Raw genomic sequence first — 23,493 nt, forward strand, 5'->3', positions numbered from 1 at the left:
TACGGATTTATTTTTTACAGTGTTGGACCGTGCGAGTAGACTTTAAACTTTAGCCATTTGACTTGTTCTGAACTCCTCATAACTTTGTTTTGATAATTCATCAGATGGCAGATCCATTGGAGTGGAGGGCATTCAAGTGCTTGGCACTGGTAACCTGATGATCTCGGATGTCTCTCTTCAACACTCTGGAGTGTATGTGTGCGCTGCCAACCGGCCTGGCACAAGGATGAGGCGTACCGCACTGGGCAGGCTGGTAGTCCAAGGTAAGACTGCTGGATTACCACTGATATCTAAAGAAATGATTTTGTGCGATAACTGCCACAATTACTTTTAATAACTCAAATTAACAAACATTACGATAAGAGAGCACTTAGTTCAACAGAACTGGTATTGTTATGTGTGCTGGTAAGTATGACAGCAAACTTGTGACCAGAAGATAATAACACAGGAATAAAACATGGAAATTCAATATTAAAACTGTCCATAAAACAGAACATAAACACGAAGCACTGCTGGCCTATTACACACTCTCAGAAATAAAGGTACACGAGCTGTCACTGGGGTGGTACCTTTTCAAAAGGTACACATTTGTACTTGAAGGGTCCAAATTGGTACCTCAAAAGTATATACTGTTGAAGTCAGAATTATTAGCCCCCCTGTTTATTTTTTTCTCCAATTTCTGTTTAACGGAGAAAAGATTTTTTTTCAGCACATTTGTAAACATAATAGTTTTAATAACTCATCTCTAAAAATTGATTTATTTTATCTTTGCCATGATGACAGTACATAATAATTGATTAGATATTTTTCAAGACACTTCTATACAGTTTAAACCCATAACTAGGTTAATAATTAACTAGGGGCTAATAATTTTGTCCTCAAAATGTAAAAAAAAAAAAACTGCTTTTATTCTATGGTAAAAAAAAAAAAAAAAGAAGACTTTCTCCAGAAAGAAAAATAATATGAGACATACTCTGAAAATTTCCTTGCTCTGTTAAATATCTTTTGGGAAATATTTAAAAAAGAAAAAAAAAATACGGGGGGCATGTCTAATAATTCTGAATTCAACTGTATTTGTACCTACAAATTTTACAAGGAACACATTTGTACTTATTAGGTACTAATATGTAACCTTTAGGTAATAATATGGACTTTTTAGGTACAAATCTGTACCACCCCAGTGACAGATCACGTACCTTTATTTTTGAGAGTGTATCAAAAAAAAGATCATTTAGAGCGTCTTGTTATATACAGTAGTGTTCAAGGGTTTAGGTAGGGTTTTAAAAATATTTTGTCACAAGTTTCTAGCGGTCAGTATTTGATCAGAAATACAGTAAAATAAGCATTTTTGTAAAATGTTATTATGATTTGTTTTTTACTTTTATATAGATTTTTTAAATTGCAATGTTACACGTCTGTCTGCAGAGGGATTTGATCCTTCGTAAAATCATGTCCTTGTGATGCATTTATTTGTTATCAGTCTTGAAAGAATTTAATATTTTTTTGGAAAAAATATTTTAAGTGGATTCTCTATTTAATAGAAAGTTCAAATCAACAGCATTTATCTAAGAACGAAATAATTAAATAAAACAATATATGCAGTTGGATTCAGAATTATCAGCCCCCTTCTTAAAAATGTAATTCTTTTATTTTTTTCCCCCAATTTCTGTTTAACGGAGAGAAGATTTTCTCAACACATTTCTCAAAACATAATATTTTTAATAACTCATTTCTAATAACTGATTTATTTATCTTTGCCATGATAGTACATAATATTTGACTAGATATTTTTCAAGATACTAGTATTCAGCTTAAAGTGACATTTAAAGGCTTTACTAGGTTAATTAGTGTAATTAGGCAAGTCATTGTATAACGATGGTTTGTTCTGTAGCTAATTGAAAAAATATTGCTTAAGAGGGCTAATAATATTGAGCTTAAAATGGTTCGAAAAAATAAAAACTGCTTTTATTCTAGCCAAAATAAAACAAATAAGACTTACTCCAGAAGAAAAATATTATAGGAAATAATGTGAAAAATTCCTTTCACTGTGCGTAGAAAAATATTCACAGGAGACCAAATAATTTACCTTTCATCTAAAATTAAAAAAAAAAAATTTGTAACATTATAAATATCACTTTTGATCAATTTAATTCATTAAATAAAAGTGCACCGAAATAAATATTAAATATTGAATCCGAAAAAATGTTTCAGTGTTTCACAAATGGCTCATATAATATCTGACCTCACACTGCTTAATCCTGATCTGTTGACAGTAGTTCACACAGCTCCACTATTACAGTAATTCTCTGATTTGCACACTTCACTGAACACAACAATGGAAGCCTATCACATTGTGTGTGCATTTGTTTGTGTTTACATGAGGGTATGAAGTATCGCTCGGGCGCTGTGATGACCAGACGTCAAGCAGAATTGGTTTTGAACATGACCTATAGAAGCTGACCGGTCAGCACAGCAAGAGAAGTCAATATCCAGACCCTCCCTTCTCTCACCCTTTGCCCTTTCTAGCTTTCTCTTTTTTTTTTGGGTTGGTGTGAGACCCTGACTAGCATAATGGTAATGAAGGCCTGCTGGTGCTGTCCAGCTGGGTTTGAGAGGAATAGCTTGGGTAATGAAGTCAGCTGTTGGGAAATATCCCCCTTCAACACCCCAATGACACTGCTCATCCATCATTCTGCTACTGTCTGTACATTCAACCTGATCATATATCCCTGAGGTATATATATATATGCTTCTTTCATTGGCTATCTTCAAAGAGGTTGCGCACTGGGGGTGTTTAGGAAAGAACAAGATGAGAACAAAACAAAACATCCATGAGAGGTCATAAACCTGAACATGAGACTAAACCTACACGACCAAGAGTCTGATGTTTGGCGTAATCAATGCACATTCAGTATCTGCTGGGATAATGCAGATTATGGGCTTGTGTTTTTCACTTTATGCATCCGTGCATTTGTTAAACTGTTGTTGTGAATTGCACCCAGGTGTGCTTTCTCTGTCTCGAGTCCCAAATGTCCATCTTAAGCCTGATCAATCAATAGTCAACCCCTATCAGTCTTTTTACAACCGAATAGGCAGCGAAGCCATTCGGGAGAGGTAATCTTGAATGCATTGATTTATTTATTGATCTAGTTTTTTTTTTGTGTGTAAGATGAGAACAAAGAGATTAGGTTAGGTTATTTCTCCACAACAGAAACCCAAAGGATTCCCAACAAAGCCTCGTTTTGTCATTCAGATCAAGTGAAGCAAAGTGAAGCAAAGTAAAACTTTGGGTGATGAGGCAGAAGCTAAATTCAGGAATTGATCAAGAATATGTTTTTGTAATTAACACTTAAGGTTCAGTTATTTTCTACAATAAGATTGTTAATATTTGTAATTGTATGCTAAATATATATATATATATATATATATATATATATATATATATATATATATATATATATATATATATATATATATATATATACTGGACAAACCCAATGTTGGGTTAATTTTTTAATTCAATTAAACTAAAGTTGTTTTTTTTTAACCCAAGCATTGGCTTTGTCCATATTTGACACTGCAGTGTAAACACTGCCTAACATTTAGTTTTCGTTGTCAGGACTGACAGTAAACTGGAATTTTGGACTATTATTAATCTTCTTTCAGGTATTGTGAATAAACACACTCTAAAATGATGGGTTATTTCAACCCAAATTGGGTAAAATACACCTAAAAATGACATTTGCTGTTTGTTCAAACTACTTATTTAAATAGAGCTGAGAATAGAGCTTTTTTGTGGACAACTTGATTATTTTATGTTCAGTTCACTTTAATTGACTAAAACTAATAAGTTAACTTAACTCCTTCATGTTGTCCCAACATAAACCGATGGAGTGGAACCCAGCATTTTTTACAGTGCATGTTTATTTAAGTTTGGTCCTATAAATCGAATAAACAAATAACCCATCGCTTAGGTTATTTCGCCAAAATAGAAAGCCTTGCTTTGTCATTCAGATTAAGTGAAGCAAAGTGAAACTTTGGGTAAGAGGCAGAAGCTAAATTCAGGAATTGATCAAGAATTTGTTTTTTGTTATTAACACTTAAGGTTCAGTTATTTTCTACTATAAGATTGTTAATATTTGTAAATGTACGCTCTAAAAAAATTGCTGGACAATCGCAAAGAGTGGGTTAACATTTTTTTTTTTTTCAATGAAAATTAAGTTTTATAACCCAAGTGTTGGGTCTGTCCATATTTGACAGTTAAAACAACCCAACAGCATTCTGGTTGTCTTGACTGACATTGAACTTTTGTTTTGGACATTTGTTAATCTTCATTCAGGTATTGTGAATAAATACACTCTAAAAGATGGGTTGTTTCGACCCAAACTGGGTAAAATACACAAAAAATGTAATTTGCTGTTTTTAAATTGAGCTGAAACAACACAAGAGTGTTTTAGGGGAAAACTTGATTGTTTTATGGCCAATTCACTTAAATTGGTTAAAATTAATAAGTTAACTTGATTCCTTTATGTTGTCGCACACAAACCAAGGGGGGGGGGGGGGGGGGGGGGGCATTTTTTAATGTGCATGAACAAACCTAAATGTTTAGTTAAATGTGGTCCTATAAATTACATTAAAAATAACCCTTCAGAGGGTTTTGTCCACATTTTATCCAAAATTGGGTTGATAAAACCACCAGCATTTTTGTTGTGCATGGATTGTGTTAATCTTGTCAAGTTAATATTAAAAAATAAGTTGTTATACACTACTGTACACCACTTTTTAAGGTTTGAGTTCACCCTAATACTATAATTCAGCAATGATGCATTAAACTGGTGAAAAGTGCCAGTACAAAATGTATAAAAACTTTCTGCTTATCAAAGTATCACACACAGATGCAGTTTTACACTAAGATGTTTTCAATATTGATAATAAGATGCATTATAATAATCAAATCAGTATGCTATAATCATCAAGTACCACTAAAAACTGGAATATTTATGCTGAATGTTTTAAATCCCTTTATGATACATACAAAATGAACATTAATGTAGATGAATGAATGCTGCTATAGTATTGGTAAATGTGAGGTGATAATCCCAAATGCATCCTAATGTTAAAGAATTGAACTTATAGCAAGGTGTAATTCTACTGTTGATTTAAATGTGCTGTTTTTCAATTGTATGGACAAGTGTAGAAGCAGCTGAAAGCTCTGTCAGCCAGTTATAAAGCAAAACAACAGAATGTCAGTCAAGTTCAATACTGAGGGCTGTGATTCTGTCAGGTTACGCTCCTTGACTGTGGATGTGAGGTTTTCACACAGTCATGATGAAGGTTGAGACAGATGCTGAGCCAGGATTTCGGACAATAGAGAACAAAGGGCCAGATAGACAGGCAATGAGCAGTTTTCCTAGTATGTATGTTTTAGGAGGGGTGAGAAATCCCCTCTCACCTCTGCCCTCTCATTTCTCACCTTTGACATTGGCCTAGGAAGCTTTTAAGGGGAGAGTAAGCAGAAGGGGCGGAGTCTTCTGTGACAGACAGGTGATGAGGCGGAGGGGGATGGACTAGCAGAATGGTTGGTCTTCAGTGGCCCCTCCCCCAGTGTTTCCATAACGATATGAGGGCAGTTGTTCTTGCCCCAGCTGGCGGTCAGGCAGAGGGTGACGAAGTTCAAGAGGGGGGGTTATATGGCTATATATTACAGCTTTGTGTTGAGGGAAACCCTTCCTTTATTTTCACCCTGGGCTGTTTTTAATATGACAAATTATTCTGGCATCTGCTTCAGCTGAAGGGTTTTGCCTTAAGTAGAAGTTACAATTTAGCTACATTTGTGTAAAAATGTATGCAGGTGTTGAAATATCTCTTTATATTGGATGATGGAGCTTAGAAATCTATTTATTTATTTATTTTAATTATAAGTTCAGTCTTTAGTCATGCAGATTCACAAGGAATAAAAATATAGCAAAAAAAGACGGTTATCACATGTAGTTGTGAAGCTAATTAAATGCAAGTGAAATTAAAGTATGAAAATATGGGTGGGATAATGTATTTTTATTCAGTGTAACAGATATTTGTGTAAAAATGAATATATTATACATAATAATATCAAAATATTATTAAACAGCCCCTCCAAGATTTTGCAGGAACTTTTTTAATGTCTTTGACCTAAAATGACTTTTGTGATGATTTTTCTCACAACTTATTTATTATTATTTATTATTTATGTATTATTATTTATTATAAATTTTTATTATTTATTTATTATTATTTTTATTATTAAATTACACATATTCATATTTAGGTATTTTAAAAAAGTCTTTTAGGATTTTTCAGGGACTTTTTTAATGTCTTTGACCTGAAAATGATTGATTTTGTAATTATTTTTCTCACAACTTATTTATTTATTTATGATTTATTTATATTACTTGCAGAATTTTGCAGGGACTTTTTAATGTCTTTGACCTGAAAATGACGTAAAAAACATATTTATTTATTTATTTATTAAATATTTATTATTTTTTTTATTTATTATTAAATTACACATATTAATATTTAGATATTTTAAAAAGTCCCTCCAGGATTTGCAGGGACTTTTTTATTATCTGCGGGATAAAAATGACTGATTTTCTAATGATTTTTCCTCACACGTATTTATTTATTTATTATTACTTAGTTATTGTGTTTTGTTATGAAAATACAGTAAATGTCTTCTATAAATCATGGTAAAAATGATAACGAATATTTCACATTCTAATATACAGAAAAAACTCTATTACAATGACATTGTTTTTGATGCTTTTGAAAACCCCATTTCATCTTTGACCCACATCAGGAGGCAGCCCCTGTTTTCAATAATATTAATTGATCCACACACACACACACACACACACACACACACACACACACACACACACACACACACACACACACACACACACACACAGCAAAATGAGCAATAGCCACCTGATCAGATTCAAGGTCAGGATCTGAGACCCTGCTAAAAGAATAACTGATCAATACATGAGATGGATTGGACACTGTCAGTTGAAACTGCTTGTAAAGACACAGCTGGTTAGTTGCTGGAGTGGAAAACAGACCCCCTCCCAAAAAAATCTGATGCTGTTATTTAATTGTGCTCTGATTGCTTCCTCTTTGCAGGCAGGGGGAATTGCATGTGATAAAATTATAAATCCATGCATGTGAATCAGCCATGTGCATGTGTTTTATGTGTATGCATACTCTATCATTAGCTGATTACATACTTATAAACACTAAACACTAATTTGTGTTTTAAGATGACATAAATAAAGGCTTTATAGGGACATAAATAGAAAAGTACAGTTTTAATTTTTCAGTTTGAAGTGATCACTGCACTGTAAATTTATATTTTTGTTTTCATTTTACCTATATTACATTATACAGCTGGTATAACCTAAAAAATAAGTCTAAAACATTATTAACTTAGTTTAATAAGTTGTAATTAGGGCCAGACAGAATCTGCGGACATTTTTTGCTATTTCTGCTAAAAAATTTTGTAAAACATTTGCGGATTTATGCGTAATGATTTTGGTAGTATCATAGCTAAAAACTTCATATATGAAAAAAATATAATACCTTTTTAACTTTTATTTAATCTTTACGATGCAAATCCATCTAGATCCACTTATTTCATGAATAAAGCAAGTCTATTATATAATGTAAATCCATGCATGTGAACAGAAAATGTTACTTTACAAACTGTATTGTAAATAAATCAAATAACCACTTCCATATTAGTCAATAATATAACTGAAATTAATTTAAAAAATGAATAAATATTGATTTAAATCTTATTGATGGGCAAAAAATTTGCAGAAATCTGCGAATTTCTTCATGCGCAGATTCCGTGTGGGTTTAGTTATAATTAACATCAAAAACCATATGTTGTCATGACTTTTCAATTATATGATTGTTTTACATTTAGGCATGGTCCGGTATAAGATTCTGACTCTATAGGACGGGATCACAGTATTGTGATTACTGCTCCAAAAAAGTTCTTTTTAATTGTGTGGGTAAAAAACAACATTTTCCCCACATTGACCACATATATTTTATTTTAAGAAACCTTTAAAATGTTTTGAACTAGTAGCTTTTGATGTAGAGGTTCCTTTTCTGCTGGAGATACTGTTGCCCTAAAAAAACTAAATAAACTAGTTATAAAAATAAACCGTTAACATACCTTAGGAACAGTATAACAGAAAACTTTGACTTTCCAAACTGTGGTAAACCTTGAAACCAACTATTATCCATTGCCTATACATTATACATCAATTTTATAATTTGAACACGAAATTATATTATTAAATTAAGCTGCATGAATATAAATCATTTTTTATAACACTGTGCAAAAGCAAACCCATCATTTTTGGAATTTATAATAGTTCAAAAGTTTTGAATAGTTTTTTATAATTATGTTTTTACATATTTTTTTTATAAGTTTTATATATGATAAAATTTGTATTTATAAGATTTCATAAGTTTCTTTTGCTTATTAAGGCTGCATTTATTTGAGCACCGTTTGCAGTAAAACGGTGATATTGTTCAAATTATTACAATATAAGATAACTCTATTTTTATTTAAATATAGTCTTAAATATCAACATCATTATCCCAGTGTTCAAGGTCACATGATCCCTTAGAAATCATGCTGATATGAAGCTTCAGTAGATGATATGCTGCTTTTGTGAAAAGTTGATATTCACCATTCAAAAGCTACAGAGGTATGAGAAAACATAAGAATCCTGATTTTGCCTTTAAAATGGTTTGATTGTGTTCAGTTCAGGGTTTGGGGTCACAATGGAGGGATGGGGGGGCTGGATGGGTGTGTGTTTAATGAAACTATGGCAAGACACAATAAGACAGAGGTCACTTCAGACTGAATGAACACTGTGTGTGTGCCATTCATTCATCTGCCACCTCATTTACACTTAAACCTGAGTAAAACTGTTGTTAAACAGACAAACTTGAATAGAAATGCTTTAAGCTGAGTAACAAAATAAAGAACTTAGAGAAAGTCAAAACATATTTCATCTGCTTCAATCAGGGGTGTCAGAACTCTGTCCTGGAGGGCCGGTGTCCTGCAGATTTTAGCTCCAACTTGCCTCAACACACCTGCAAGGATGTTTCTAGAAAGCCTGGTAAGAGCTTGATTAGCTAGCCCAGGTGTGTCTGATTGATTGGCGTCAGAACTAAACTTTGCAGGACACCGGCCCTCCAGGACAGGCCTGGCCTAAATGATTCAGACTATTTGTTAAATATAAAAAAAGGAATAGAATTCAAATAAAGTCAGAATGGTGAGAGAGCCAGTACACACTCGAAATTAAGTTTCAAAAATCGAGATAATTAAGTCACATGTAAACTCATAATTGTGATATTAAAAAGTTCTTGCTGTCTTACCTTTTTTAGTTAATTTAAAGTAACTTTTTAAAACATCTTAACTTACATCTAATTAAGAAAATGCTCTTATTTATTACATATTCTCCTTTATTATTAAATCAAGGACAATATTAAATGATTCTAATTTGACTACACGTTGATTCTGAAGTAGATTTCATTAATAATCATTTCATTTTTATCTCTACACTAACTTTTTAGCACAGAATGATGAAAAACACAACCATAATCTGCAAAACCCAATTAAACTCTTTTATTTATTTCTTGTTTTCCTTTATTATTCAATTCTGAAACAAATTACCCTAATGATATTATTAAATGGTCCTAATTTGATTCCACATCGATTCTGAAGTACATTTCATTAATAATCATTTGATTTTTAGGTATCTCTACACTTACTGTTTAGGACAGAATGAAGAAAAACACAACAATAATCTGCAAAACGCAATTAAATGCTCTTATTTATTTCATATTCTCTTTTATTATTAAATGAATGACATTAATGCTACTATTAAATGCTCCTAATTTGGCTACACATTGACGCTGAAGTAGATTTCATTAATAATCATTTCATTTTTAGTTACTATTTTGCACAGAGTGATGAAAAACACAACAATAATCTGCAAAACGCAATTAAATGCTCTTATTTATTTCATATTCTCCTTTATTATTAAATGAATGACATTAATGCTACTATTAAATGCTCCTAATTTGGCTACACATTGACGCTGAAGTAGATTTCATTAATAATCATTTCATTTTTAGTTACTATTTTGCACAGAGTGATGAACAACACAACGATAATCTGCGAAACCCAGTTGAATGCTCTTATTTATTTTATATTCTTCTTTATTATTAAATGAATTACATTATTGATATTATTAAATGATTCTAATTTGACTCCACGTTGATTCTAAGGTAGATTTCATTTATAATCATTTGATTTTTAGGTATCTCTACACTTTTACTGTTTAGCACAGACTGATGAAAAACACAGAAATTCTATAATCTCCTTTATTATTAAACGAATGACATTAATTATAGTTTAAAATTATCCTAATTTGCCTCTACATTGATTTTGAAGTAGATTTCATTAATAATCATTTTATTTTTAGGTGTCTGTAGCACAGCATGATGACAGACACCACTATAATCTGCGAAACCCAATTAAATGCTCTTATTTACTGCATATTCTACCTTATTATTAAAATGAATGACATTAGATATATTTTAATACAACATAATATGACTACACATTGATTCTGAAGTAGATTTCATTACTAATCACTTCATTTTTAGGTCTGTTTACAGTTAATATTTAGCACAGAATGATCAAAAACTCAACAATAACATGCAAAACCCAATTAAATGCTCTTATTTATTTCATATTCTCCTTTATTATTAAATAAATGATCCTAATTTGACTACACATTAATTCTGAAGTAGATTTCATTAAAAATGCATTTAATTTTTTAGTGTCCTCTACACTTACTGTTAAGCACAGAATGATGAAAACACAACAATAATATGTGATAACTCAATTAAATGCTCCTTTTTACTTCATATTCTCCATCAAATCAATTACATTAATGATAAATGTTCCTAATTTGACTACACAGATTCTGAAGTAGGTTTCATTGGCAATCATTTCTTTTTAGTTATTTCTACATCTGCTATTTAGCACAGAATGATCAAAAACACAACAATAATCCGTGAAGTCCGATTAAATTCTCTTATTTACTTCATTTTCTCCTTCGTTATTAAATTAATTACGTTAATAATATTACTAAATGTTCCAAATTTGACTACAGATGGATTGTGAAGCAGTTTTCATTAATAATGATTTGATTTTTAGGTATCTTTAGCACAAAGTAATGAAAAACACAACAGTAACCTGCAAAAACCCAATTAAATGCTCTTATTTATTTCATTTTTTTATTATTAAATAAACAGCATTAATGATATTAATTAATGGTCCTAATTTGACTCCACATTGATTCTGAAGTGGATTTCATTAATAATCATTTCATTTTGAGTGATCTTTACACTTACTGTTTAGCACAGAATGATGAAAAACAACAATAATCTGCGAAACCCAATTAAAGCCCTCTCTGTGCCTCATATCGATCTGGCAAATCCATATTTTGTGGGACGGTTTGAAATATTTTGACCTCATCCGAAGAGGAAGCTGCGCTGTTTTAAAGATCTGCGTCTGCATTGATTAATAGCCCTCTATTGAAATCGGGCTCCCTTTGACCCTTGACCCTCCCACACCTCAGACCCTCTTCCCAAGGAGAAGGGGCTCGTTTGGGGGTGTTTCTGGCTGTGGGTGTCACAGATCAATGAGATGCATAAGTTCTAAGCTGTGAAGAGCGCTGCATATATGCATGGCCATTGTGTGGACATTGAAGGGGTGTCAAGCGGAACCGTGAACCCGCATCTTATAAAAGCAGAGTTTAAGTTCAATACCAGATAGATATAAGTTCAATAGATTTCAATTGAGCAATTTTGTGTTGCTGTTATATAAGTGAGTCACACTTTACAATGAGGTGTCATTAGTTAATGTATTTACTAACTAATAAACAATAGTAGTGTCTCATTTATTATAGTTAAACATTTACTAATGCATTATTAAAATCCAAATTCAGGCTTGTTATAGCATTAGTTAATGCACCACAATCAGTGTTGGGGGAAGTTTGAAAGAAATGCATTACAATATTGAGTTACTCCCCCAAAAAAGTAACTAGTTACGTTAGTTAGTTACTTTTTGTGGTAAATAATGCGTTACGTTACTTTTTAGTTGCTTTTTCTGTCCTGCCTGAGGCTGGATCTCTTTCAGAACTTGCAGGGATTTTTTTTTTAAATAGAGGAGCTCTGCATTTAAGGACGCACTGTATAACCTTCACCTACATTTACCTTTAAAAACAAACGAATTAAAAAACAATTAAAACAATGTTACCTTCTGACGCTATACATGCTGTATATAGAGATTAATAAAGGTTAAAAGCAATGTGTTTGGTGTTTTTGTCTTATTAGTTCAGTAAAATCACTGTCCATTGAGACTATGATCTTCTTTTCTTTCGTGTGTTCAAACTAATGAGAATACAAATGTAAGGCTCTGCCTGCCATCTTGGTTTCTATCTGTTCCTGAATTCTCTCATTGAGTGTGTGATTCAACGTAATTACGCTAATTTTAATTCAGCAATTTGTTTTTTAAAAGGCGAATGAATTAATCTAAAAAATAACTCGAGTTGCTTTTTTTTGAAAAAGAGTAACTTAAATATTATTACTTAATTCTTTTAAGTAATGCATTACTTTACTCGTTACTAGTAAAAGTAATATTGTGTTACCCCCAACACTGACTGTGAGTTAGCATGAACCAACAATGAACAACTTTATTTTTGTAACAAAGATGAATAAATACTGTTTTAAATGTATTGTTCAGTGTTTGTTCGTGTTAGTAAAAACATTAACTAATACAAAATTATTGTAAAGGGTTTAAATGTATCTCTGGTTCTCACTTGACAGAAAAACCTGTTTAATGAATGTTTAGTTTTGGCATGATCAAGACAAGTCATTAGTTTTCAAGTTATTATTACATATTCATATTATTATTATTATTATTATTACATATTCAAAATAGGTTTTTAATACTTTTAATCAAGTATTAAAGTTTGCACTGCAATCTTAATTAATTGAAAACCTATTCACCATCGATAATAATATAAATTATTATTATTATTATTATTATTATTATTAATATTTGAGCATCAATACTCAATGTGCACCAACTCAGACTTCTAGAAACAGTGACATTATTTCACATGGCTTGATATGATTGATGATTTATATTTGATATTTTTGTGCCTCATCCAGTGTTATTTTAGTATTTTTAAGATAAGTTTTTTTTATGAATAATATAATATTTTCAGATTTCTTTTTAGTTTTAGTTACATTTTTGTGACATTTTTTTTGTCTGTGTAGATTTGTTTTTAAATTGTAAACTAAATAAGTTTAACAATCAGATTTATATTAAACTATCAAAATAAAAATATATTAGATATTTAACTATCAATATAATATAATATAATGTAATATAATATAATATAATATAATATTAGTATATAAAATAGTAAATATAGTAAACTAATCTTATAATACCTATTCTAGTCTTTTTAAGTTAACATTTTTTTAAAAGTAATTTTTAAAACATGATTACTCAAATAATTTGAGTAAACTATAATAACTGTTGTCTGTCCTCAGCTCCTCCAGAGTTCATTCAGTGGCCGCAGTCCGTGTCGAAGCCGGCAGGGGGCAGTGCGGTGTTCACATGCGTCGCTCAGGGGGTCCCGGAGCCGCACATTATATGGCTGAAGAACGGCAAGATTCTCACGCCTGGTGATAATGTCAAACTCACCAACAACAACAGGTACACACATTCACAAATGAACAATACACTCACAAAGACTACCACACTACCTTCAGAAAACCTTAATAAAGCATTTTAACGTGTTTTTTTTAGCTGAAAGGTTGTTTTAAAATTATTTTCAGTAAACATTTACTTAAAGTAAAAATCATTGTTGTACTTTTCGATTTATTTTATTTGACCATACTAATCCAGCTGTTATTTTAGCATCATCATTACCTTTAATTTCCTCACCGAAAAAAAGTGGATTGCATTTCTTCCTGATGTCGCTAGTTAACACACTCCATGCTTATTTTTCAACACATCCCATAATTTCTAATATAGCAGCCTCTACCAAATAGTTGATATGTCGGTTTATGGTATACATATATAGCAAATAGCATATATAAGCAAATAGCACAAAAATCAGAAAATATAAAGTGTAAGACCAATTTTTTTTTAAATATATTCAAAATAAAACATTTTTGAATATCAAATCATCTTTATTTTTTGAAGTATGCCATAAAATATTTTAGATTCTTATTTAAAATGTTTTCCTGTTAATTTTTTTTTTTTTTTTTACAAAACAAAAAAACAAAAAAACTAAATCAAGTGTAGTTCTGCAACAGGATTATGTTTGTTTGATTTTTTTTTCATTCTTTATTTACGTTAACAGTCATTATTTAAAACAGTCAAAATATGGTCAACCATGTGGTAGAGCTGCAGTCAAAGGGTTTAGGACTAATACAATTGTGATAATTAATTTAACCTAAATAGTTTTAATTTAATTAATTTTTTTTCTTAAATCTTAAAAGGAAAAGTCTGATTAATTTAGTTGTGTTTATATATATATATATATATATATATATATATATATATATATATATATATATATATATATATATATATATATATATATATATATATATATATATTTGTATTTATTTGAAATTTCTTTGTAATTTGTTTAAAATTATCTATTTATAGTTATTTCACTATTTGTTTTAGTCGAGAAAATTATTATTTTATTAATATTTTAGACTTTCTATCATATTTTATAGTTTTATATATAATCTTTAATTTTTGTTAACATTTGCTATTGTTGATGTATTATTTCCTGTCAAATCAGTTTATAAGTAAAAAAAAAAAAAAAAAAAAATAATATATATATATATATATATATATATATATATATATATATATATATATATATATATATATATATATTTTTTTTTTTTTTTTTACATGTGCACAATTTTTCAAATTTTGTTCTTTATAAATAAACTTTACTTATTAATATTAGTTGCTTTATTTAGTCCTGCCGATCATACATTTGTGCTGATGCATTACCAACCACTGTCCACTAGATGTCAGAGTTGATCAATTCAATCATTCATACGTTTATTTTCCTTCGGCTTAGTCTCTTTATTCATCAGGGGTCACCACAACGGAATGAACCGCCAACTTATCCAGCATATGTTTTACACAGCGGATGCCCTTCCAGCTGCAACCCAGTGCTGGGAAACATTGAAGTCAATTCAAGTTTATTTGTAAAAAAAAATTGCATGAACTTCTTACAATAATTATTGTTTCAAAGCAGATTGCACATTATTTAATTAATATCAAAAGCAGAAAAGTTATTAGTTACATCTATATTCAAATCATTCTATGTGCCAAAACCTGTGAATGCAGACTGAACAAGGTAACAAATATGTGGGCTTAAATTCAGAGTACAATCATTCTTTTTTCAATGCTTTCAGTACTCTTGCTGTGACTCGTATCACCTCGGAGGATGAAGCCATATATCAGTGCATAGCTGAAAACACTGCGGGCACGAATCAGGCCAGCGCTCGTCTGGCAGTGTCTCTGGCCAAAGAGCTGCCCGACTCTCCTCAGGGCCTGAAGGCCACGGCTCTGTCCAAAACATCCCTGCAGCTCTCCTGGACACAGCCGCCGGCTGAAGTCACAGACGGCATCATTGGATATGTGCTGCACATACGCAAATATGGCGGTGAGGGTCTCTCTAATGTTTACATTTTTTTTTAATTGAACAAATTTGATCTTTTATCCCTTATTTTCAGGTCCATCACACAAAACGCAGACAATCTCAAACATCTAAACATCTCAAAACATATAAAACAATAATGAGATTTATATAATATAAAAATATATCGTAAGATCAGTCCCACATTTACATTTTATATATGGCTATATATGCAAATAACGTATTTGATGTACAATTTAGATTTAGATTTGACAAATATGCAATATGTCATACTTGCAACTAATATTGTAAAAATGTATGCTTGCATTTAATCTTTATTTTTTTTATGTATATTTGTAATCTATAATTTTATATATGTGTTCATATGACCATATATGAGCATATCCTACCCAAGTCATTTTTTATATGACATACAAGCTTGCTTTTAGATTTCCCACATAAAATATGCACTGTAAAACCCAACAGTCAACTTTATCAAATGAAATGAGTGTAGTTAACTCAAAATTGACTGAAAGTTAATTCTACTCATTTGAAAAGAGTTTGAACTCTGTGTTGAAGGTTATGAGTTAATTAAATACCTCAATACTTCACCTTAAGGAGTAAGTTCACAGTACTCATATAGATTAGTTTTCAACTCAAATAGTTTGTAGCAATCTGTTTCCTCAAAGGGTTTGAGTTGCCTTCATTTATTTGGTTTTACCATACTCAGTTTATATGTTTCTTTATTTAACCAGATAAAAAACCCACTGAGATCAAGATCTCATTTACAAGGGTGACCTGGCCAAGAGGTCTGCAAAACACGATTTATATAAAAATAAAAAATAAATAAAAAATAAAAATTTAATAATATTAGTAATAAATATAAAATTGATATAATATAAAAATACAGTTTAGTTTTCCAGCTTTACCACATTTCAATATATTAAAAACACATACATTGAGAAATGGACTGTTGTTGTTTGTTAAAAAGGATAGAGCGAAACGATGTCATTGGGATGAACTCAGATATCTTTAGTTTGAGTTCTCTTCATTTTTACTGTGCTCAAACTGCTTCGTTTACTCAAATATATTAAGTTCACAGGACTCAGGATTAGTTTTTGAACTTAAATTCCTTGTTGCACTCAGTTTCTTTAAATGGTTTGAGTTACCTTAACTTATTGGGTTTTACAGTGTGTTATATATGCATTGTAATTAATAAATGTGCATATATGTTCAAATTTATAAGCTATATTTTTATGTATCTGTTCATATGACCACATAAGGCCTACCTAAGTTAATTTGTTTAGGCTTTATGTATAATTTATGAACATTTGTAAACAAAGGGGTTAAAATTGGGGTTATAAAATCTGTCTATATTATTTTGATAGATTAACTTGACTAATAATTAGGGCCAGACAGAATCTGCAGACATTTCTTGCTATTTCTGTGCAGAATTGTTAATAAAACCTGCTGATTTATGCTAAATGATTTTGAGAATACCGTAACTAAAACCTTAACACATGAAATAAATAAAATAAAAAACTTTTGAACTTTTATTGAAGGTTTATAATGCACATCCAATTTGAACCACTTGTTTGGTAAATAAAGTCACTCATACATCTAATAGAAGACGAAAAATATAATTTTCTTATACCGCATTGTACTTAAATAATATAAACATTTGCATTTTATTCAATAATATTGCTGAAAATACTATAAAAACTGAAAAAAATATAGACTATTTTGAGAGATGTAAACAAAAACAATAGTCCCAGCGTAATTCCTGTTTTACATTTTTAATTTCAGAGAATCCAAAAAGAGCCACATATTGATAAATAATGTTATGATAGCTGTTTTAACATCGAGTTATGATTAAATTGCCTCTTGTTACAGTTTTGAAATAGTTTGATAACAAGCTGGAAATGTTCATGGGACAATGACATGACCACAATTGAAATGGTCTGTACACAAACACACATAAACACGCACACACACACACACACACACACACACACACACACACACACACACACACACGCATTTGCATAAGTAAATTAATGAACTCAATGACACACACACAAAATCTGTAATGGCATGCTTATAACCAATCTATTTAATAAGGTTATTTTTAAACATGAAAGGGTTATTTTTCTAGCAGTTCACTGCATAATTGCATTGTGTTTCCAGAGTCTGAGAGTAAAGAACTACAGGAGGCCGTGAGCAAGACAACATTTCAGCATGACCTCACAAACTTGGAACCTGCGACCACCTACTCCATCTACCTGAAGGCCTATTCTCCGCTGGGGGCCAGTCAACAGTCCAGTACTGTGGTCTCCACAACACTAGGGGGCGGTATGTACCTGCACACCTGCACTCACTGCATGCTGGTTGCTTTTTGCATAGGTCACTATATTTTTCAAACCTCCTCTCTGTCTATTGTCAGCACTTTTAACTCCCTCTGATCAGATTTGCTTTGGCGCAGATGTCCGAGCATCTGTTTCATTCATCGCATGGCTTTTTTCCCTCATCCGCCTTGTGTTTTTTGCTTGAACAGAATGAACTTTGACAGTGTTTCTTGCTCCTGTGAGCTCATCATGATGCTTTTTACTCTCTCTCTAGTGCCCAGTCCACCTACATTTTTCACCAAGGCTATAAACGCCACCGCAGTCCAGGTCCTGTGGGAGCTTCCCAATAAGCCTGGAAAAGCAGAGGGTTTCCGTCTGACCTACCGCAGGGTCCCCCATGGAGAGATGCAGGGGCCCATTCAGTTGCCTTGCCATGTTAACGCTCACATCATCTCACATCTCGGTGAGGGAGAATTGGTTTTTGTTTATGGAAATTATATGATGCAGCATTAGACAAAATGTGAAATAAATACAGTTAAAGTGCAGATTATTAGCCCTCCTTTTTAGTTTATTTTACTTATTTTTTAAATCTTTTTTTAATATATATTTTCTAAATGTTGTTTAACAGAGCAAGTGATTTTTCACAGTATTTCCTAAATTCCTATAAAATATTTTCTTGTAGAGAAAGCCTTATTTGTTTTATTTCTGCTGGAATAAAATCAGTTTAATTAAAAAAAAAAACATTTTAAGGTCAATATTATTAGCCATCTTAAGCAATGTTTATATTTTTCGAGTGTCTACAGAACCACTGTTTTACAATGACTTGCCTAAATACCCCATCATGACAAAGATAAAATAAATCAGTTATTAGAAATGAGATGTTAAAACTATTAAGTTTATAAATGTATTGAAAACAAATCTCTCCATTAAACAGAAATTGGAGAAAAGATAAATAAAGGGGGCTAATAATTCAGTAGGGCTATTAATTCTGAATTCAACTGTATGTAAGCCTGGACCACAAACTCTCATGTTGCATGGATACATTTTTAGGAATAGCTACAAATACATTGCATTAGTCAAAATTATTGATATTTTATGCCAACAATCATGTTCTCTAAAGATATTTTGTACATTTCCTTCAATAAATATATCAAAAGTTATTTTTTGATTAGTAATGTCCATTGCTAAGAGCTTAATTTGGACAAATTTAAAGGTGATTTTCATAATATTGTGATTTTTTTAACCCTCAGATTCCAGATATTGCCATGTCCTAAAAAACAAACATTAGTGTAAATTTATTTACATTTCAGATGATATATAAATCTTTATATCTGATATATAAAAGCCTTATGACTGGCTTTGAGGAGCTGGGTCGTATCTGCTGAAGCCAGATGGATTAATTTTGTTGTCTAATGCTATTAAATGCATGCAGTTTAAGTAAGTCATTTGTAGAGCTTGTGAACGGCATTTTTGGTGTCCCAATACATTCAAAATGTATAAAATGTTTTCAGATTCATGGTCTGTTTGGGCCTTTTTTATTAATTCTTTTTTTATTTTTCATATATACATTTTTTTTTATAAAAAGTTGAACCAATGATAAAAAAATATGAATGCATTTTTCAATATGACAGAGTAAGGTTATTGTTAGAAAGAAATGCATTGTAAAAAAATCTTGCTCGCAGAGTTTTTCTGTTAAATTAAATGATCTTTTTTAGTCTTCTCAACTTGCATCAATCAAACAAAAAGATATATATATTTAGTTAAACATTGCATAGCTTAAAGAACTTAGTTAAAATCTGACTAACTTACAAAAACATTTGTTGTCAGGACTTTTTGTCATCATTTGTTCTGAAGTTTTCTTAAAGTCTTATTGTTTTTCTATTCAAAGAAATTGAAGTCTATTCATTTCAAAAGTTCATTACTTGAAAAACTCTACATGTTTGTTTCTAATTAAACAACATAAATATTACTCTCAAAATCCATTAGGGGATCATTGGCATTTAGTATTAAGTCTAAATACTTTTAGAGGCTATACAAAGGACCCCATAAACTGTATATTCCCACAATCTCAGCACAGCACGTCATCAGATTCCATCCAGCTCTGCTCATTCTAGTGTTTTAGGCTGAAATGCTCTCTCACATCACTGTTTGACCCTTTTATCAGCTCTGTACAAGCTTTTATGTCTCTACAGTCAGTGACAGCTGAAATATTCCTCTGCTCAGCCCACCTTAAAGGGACAGTTCACCCAAAAAAACTGCATTTATTTATCATCCACTTGTTCCAACTCTGCTTGAATTTCTCCCTTCTGTACAACTCAAAGGAAGATGAACTGAAGAACAATGGGGAAAATAAACATGTTTTTTAACTTCCAGAGATTTCTTTGTTTCTACTATGGATGTCAATGGCTCATTTTTTCCCCCAAAATTCTTCAAAATATCTTTATTTGTGTTCAACAGAGCAAATACATTCATAAAAGTTTACAACCCCATATAGAAATTGCATATATGGAAATATACAGGATGCAATTTACATATGACATCCAAGGTCATATATATATATATATTTTTTTTTTCGCAATATCACACGAGTAAACATCCAAGTTCATGTTTGAATTACACATTTCGAAAACATTTGTCATATATATATATATATATAATGACAAATGTTTTAGATATGTGAAATTTTAACAAGAACTTGGTTATTTACTCGTGTGATATTGCGTTTATACAACAGTTTGACGGCTTAATCATGTATATAAAAAAGAAAATTAAACACGGAGAGACTAAAAACACTTTTGTATGAAGAACTACTTTCTTCCGGCATTCATTCACATCTGCTGCTGACTTCAGAACAGCAGAAGTGGTTGCTAACTCACAAACGTCACTTTAGAGCTAGTATTTGAATGATTCTCTAGCGTAATGTCTAAAATAATGACAATACACGTGATTTTGCTCACTTGTTAAGATTATAAGGCTGAACAGCATGAAATGCCATCAGTCTATAGAGATTTCCCAGTATTTCTTTGTTGCAACCGGGAGATCACAATAATTAACCCCAAAAAAGCCAAAGCAAACACTACCAGATTACTATGGTATAAATACAGCCCTACCAGCATACAAAAGAGAAATATCGACTTAGAAAGTCACTTACCTGTTCTGTAATGGTTTGTTCAGCTGAAGTTTGAATTTTTTTTCTCCTCTAAGGACTTATTTTGCGGTTTTTGTGGCGGAATGTCAACCGTCTTTGCTCTGCTCAGTATGACAGGCTGATGGCCGGAGGCTTGCTAAATCTCTGAAATGAAAAATAAATTAAGCACTATCCTTATATAAAAAAAACTGTGTAGTTGCAATCTAAACAACTACATTCTCCCCTAAAAAGCCTCAAAAGTACAATTTGTTGTTCAACAGCTGCAATATTTGTCAAAACTGTAGTCCTCTGCTCATTACTCGTGTGGGTGGAGTAATACACAAGGGCTGTATGAGTGCTAAAAATACCTCAATATCACACGGCTATCAGCCAATCAGATTCGAGAACCAGACAGAACTATTGTAATAATATATATAAAAAATATAGAAATATATATATCTAAACTAATCTAACTATATATCTCAATGTTTGAAGTATTTTGAAATATATGTTTATTATGTTGCATAAATGACATAATTATGTTTTACATATGTGAAATTCGAATATGATCTTTTGTCATTTGCATATATGTATTGCCGTATATCAGATTTCTATATAGAAACACTTGAGGAAATTTTCATTTTTGGGTGAACTATCCCTTCAAAAACAGACCTGACCTATATCTGAGCAATAAGCACTTCTACTTGTACTTGTCTAATACGTGAATTTTAGAGAACTTGGAAAAGCGTGTGAAAATTGCGATTATTGCTGATAACACATTTTGCATCAGGTACTAAAAATAAGCCAAAGTAAAAGACGGACATAATATCCAGGAGTTTGTTCACCGCAGCCAATCAATACTGCGACTGCAAAGTCAACAAAAGCAGTGCAGTGTATATGTGTGAGGAGAATGCTGGAGTATCTGTGATTGATTTTGCGGTGTATGTGTGTGTGTAATACTGACGTTTCCACTTTCTCCATAGACGCCGGTGCTGTGTATGAAGTCAAACTGGTGGCCTACAATGGGAATGGAGAGAGCGACTGTTCGAAGAAGCTCGTGTCACTGGCTGAGGACGGCACAAGTGCTAAAACCAGAGCAGGTAAATTAGCTTTTGCTTTAAGACATGTGTACTGTAAGTATGTTTATTATTTTTAACTGAATTTTAACTCAATGATAATCATGTTCTGTGGTGCAGGAGAGGAAGCTCAGTGTAACTGCAGGGGTGTGGAGGGCTCGGTGAGCAGCATTGTGGTTGGCATCCACATCGGCATGGCCTGCATCATTTTCTGTGTGCTCTTCCTCATGTTCGGATATCGGCGCAGGTAATGAAGAAATCTCTATGCAGAAATGTTATAAATAGTTTTATATTCAGTGCTCAGCATAATTGAGTACAGCCCATTTTGAAAATAAATATTTTTATCCATTTCTCATATTGGCAATGTGTTTTGGTGCATTTAAACAAAACAGATTTAATAAACAGATATATTTATTAAAATAATATTGTAGTCACCAAACAGTGAAAGATAATAAAATTCAATTCAAGGAAAATATTGCAAAAAATTAAAAATAAAAATACAACCTATAAAATTTCAACAATTTTATTTATTTTTTTGCTTGTCTTGATTTTTTCATAACATATAAATTTGGCTGTACTAGTTTTTAGACCGTTATCATAAGTTATTTTGTTAGATAAGCTCCAAATTTGGTATATGCACTATTATGATATTGTATAGCTTCCTATTAAAATATGAATTTAAAAGAGATTTGTGACGGGTGTTTAAATCTTTCAAATATTGTACAAATATTTGTTTGTATTTAAACCTTAATTAGGAAAAATTTACACCAATGTGCAAATTTATTAACTATAGGTTTTTATATGTGTCTATATGGCCATATATGAACATATCGTACCCAAGTAATTTTTTTATATGACATACAAGTTCATATTTAGATTTCATATATATAAAATATATGCCATATATGCAACATATATTTCAAATATTGCAAAAATGTCTGCTAATATTTAATTTTAATGCTTCATTAATATGCAAAACATATTAGACTCAATAAAAACTTAATTTAATATATGACTTTTAAATGACCAATACAAATAATTGTTTAATGAAATGAAAAAGAGACAAAAATGATTAAAAATATATATTCCTATTTCCCAACACTAGTTTTTGGGCCGTTATT

General features: G+C 31.3%; 1 protein-coding gene across 1 annotated transcript in view; it reads left to right on the forward strand.

Annotated features, from left to right (window-relative positions):
* The window catches only part of si:ch211-57n23.4, a 50,829-nt gene that overhangs the window by 21,382 nt on the left and 5,954 nt on the right, over nt 1–23,493 (forward strand). Inside the window, exons 6-12 of the mRNA XM_087295997.2 lie at nt 105–263; nt 13,699–13,864; nt 15,601–15,851; nt 18,012–18,176; nt 18,444–18,632; nt 22,280–22,396; nt 22,493–22,619. Coding sequence (XP_087152123.1) covers nt 105–263; nt 13,699–13,864; nt 15,601–15,851; nt 18,012–18,176; nt 18,444–18,632; nt 22,280–22,396; nt 22,493–22,619 — 1,174 coding nt within the window. The remainder of the gene's footprint in view (nt 1–104; nt 264–13,698; nt 13,865–15,600; nt 15,852–18,011; nt 18,177–18,443; nt 18,633–22,279; nt 22,397–22,492; nt 22,620–23,493) is intronic.

Source organism: Danio rerio, chromosome 19 (assembly GCF_052040795.2).
Source record: "Danio rerio strain M-AB ecotype USA chromosome 19, GRCz13ab, whole genome shotgun sequence".
In the NCBI taxonomy this organism is placed as follows: Eukaryota; Metazoa; Chordata; class Actinopteri; order Cypriniformes; family Danionidae; genus Danio; species Danio rerio.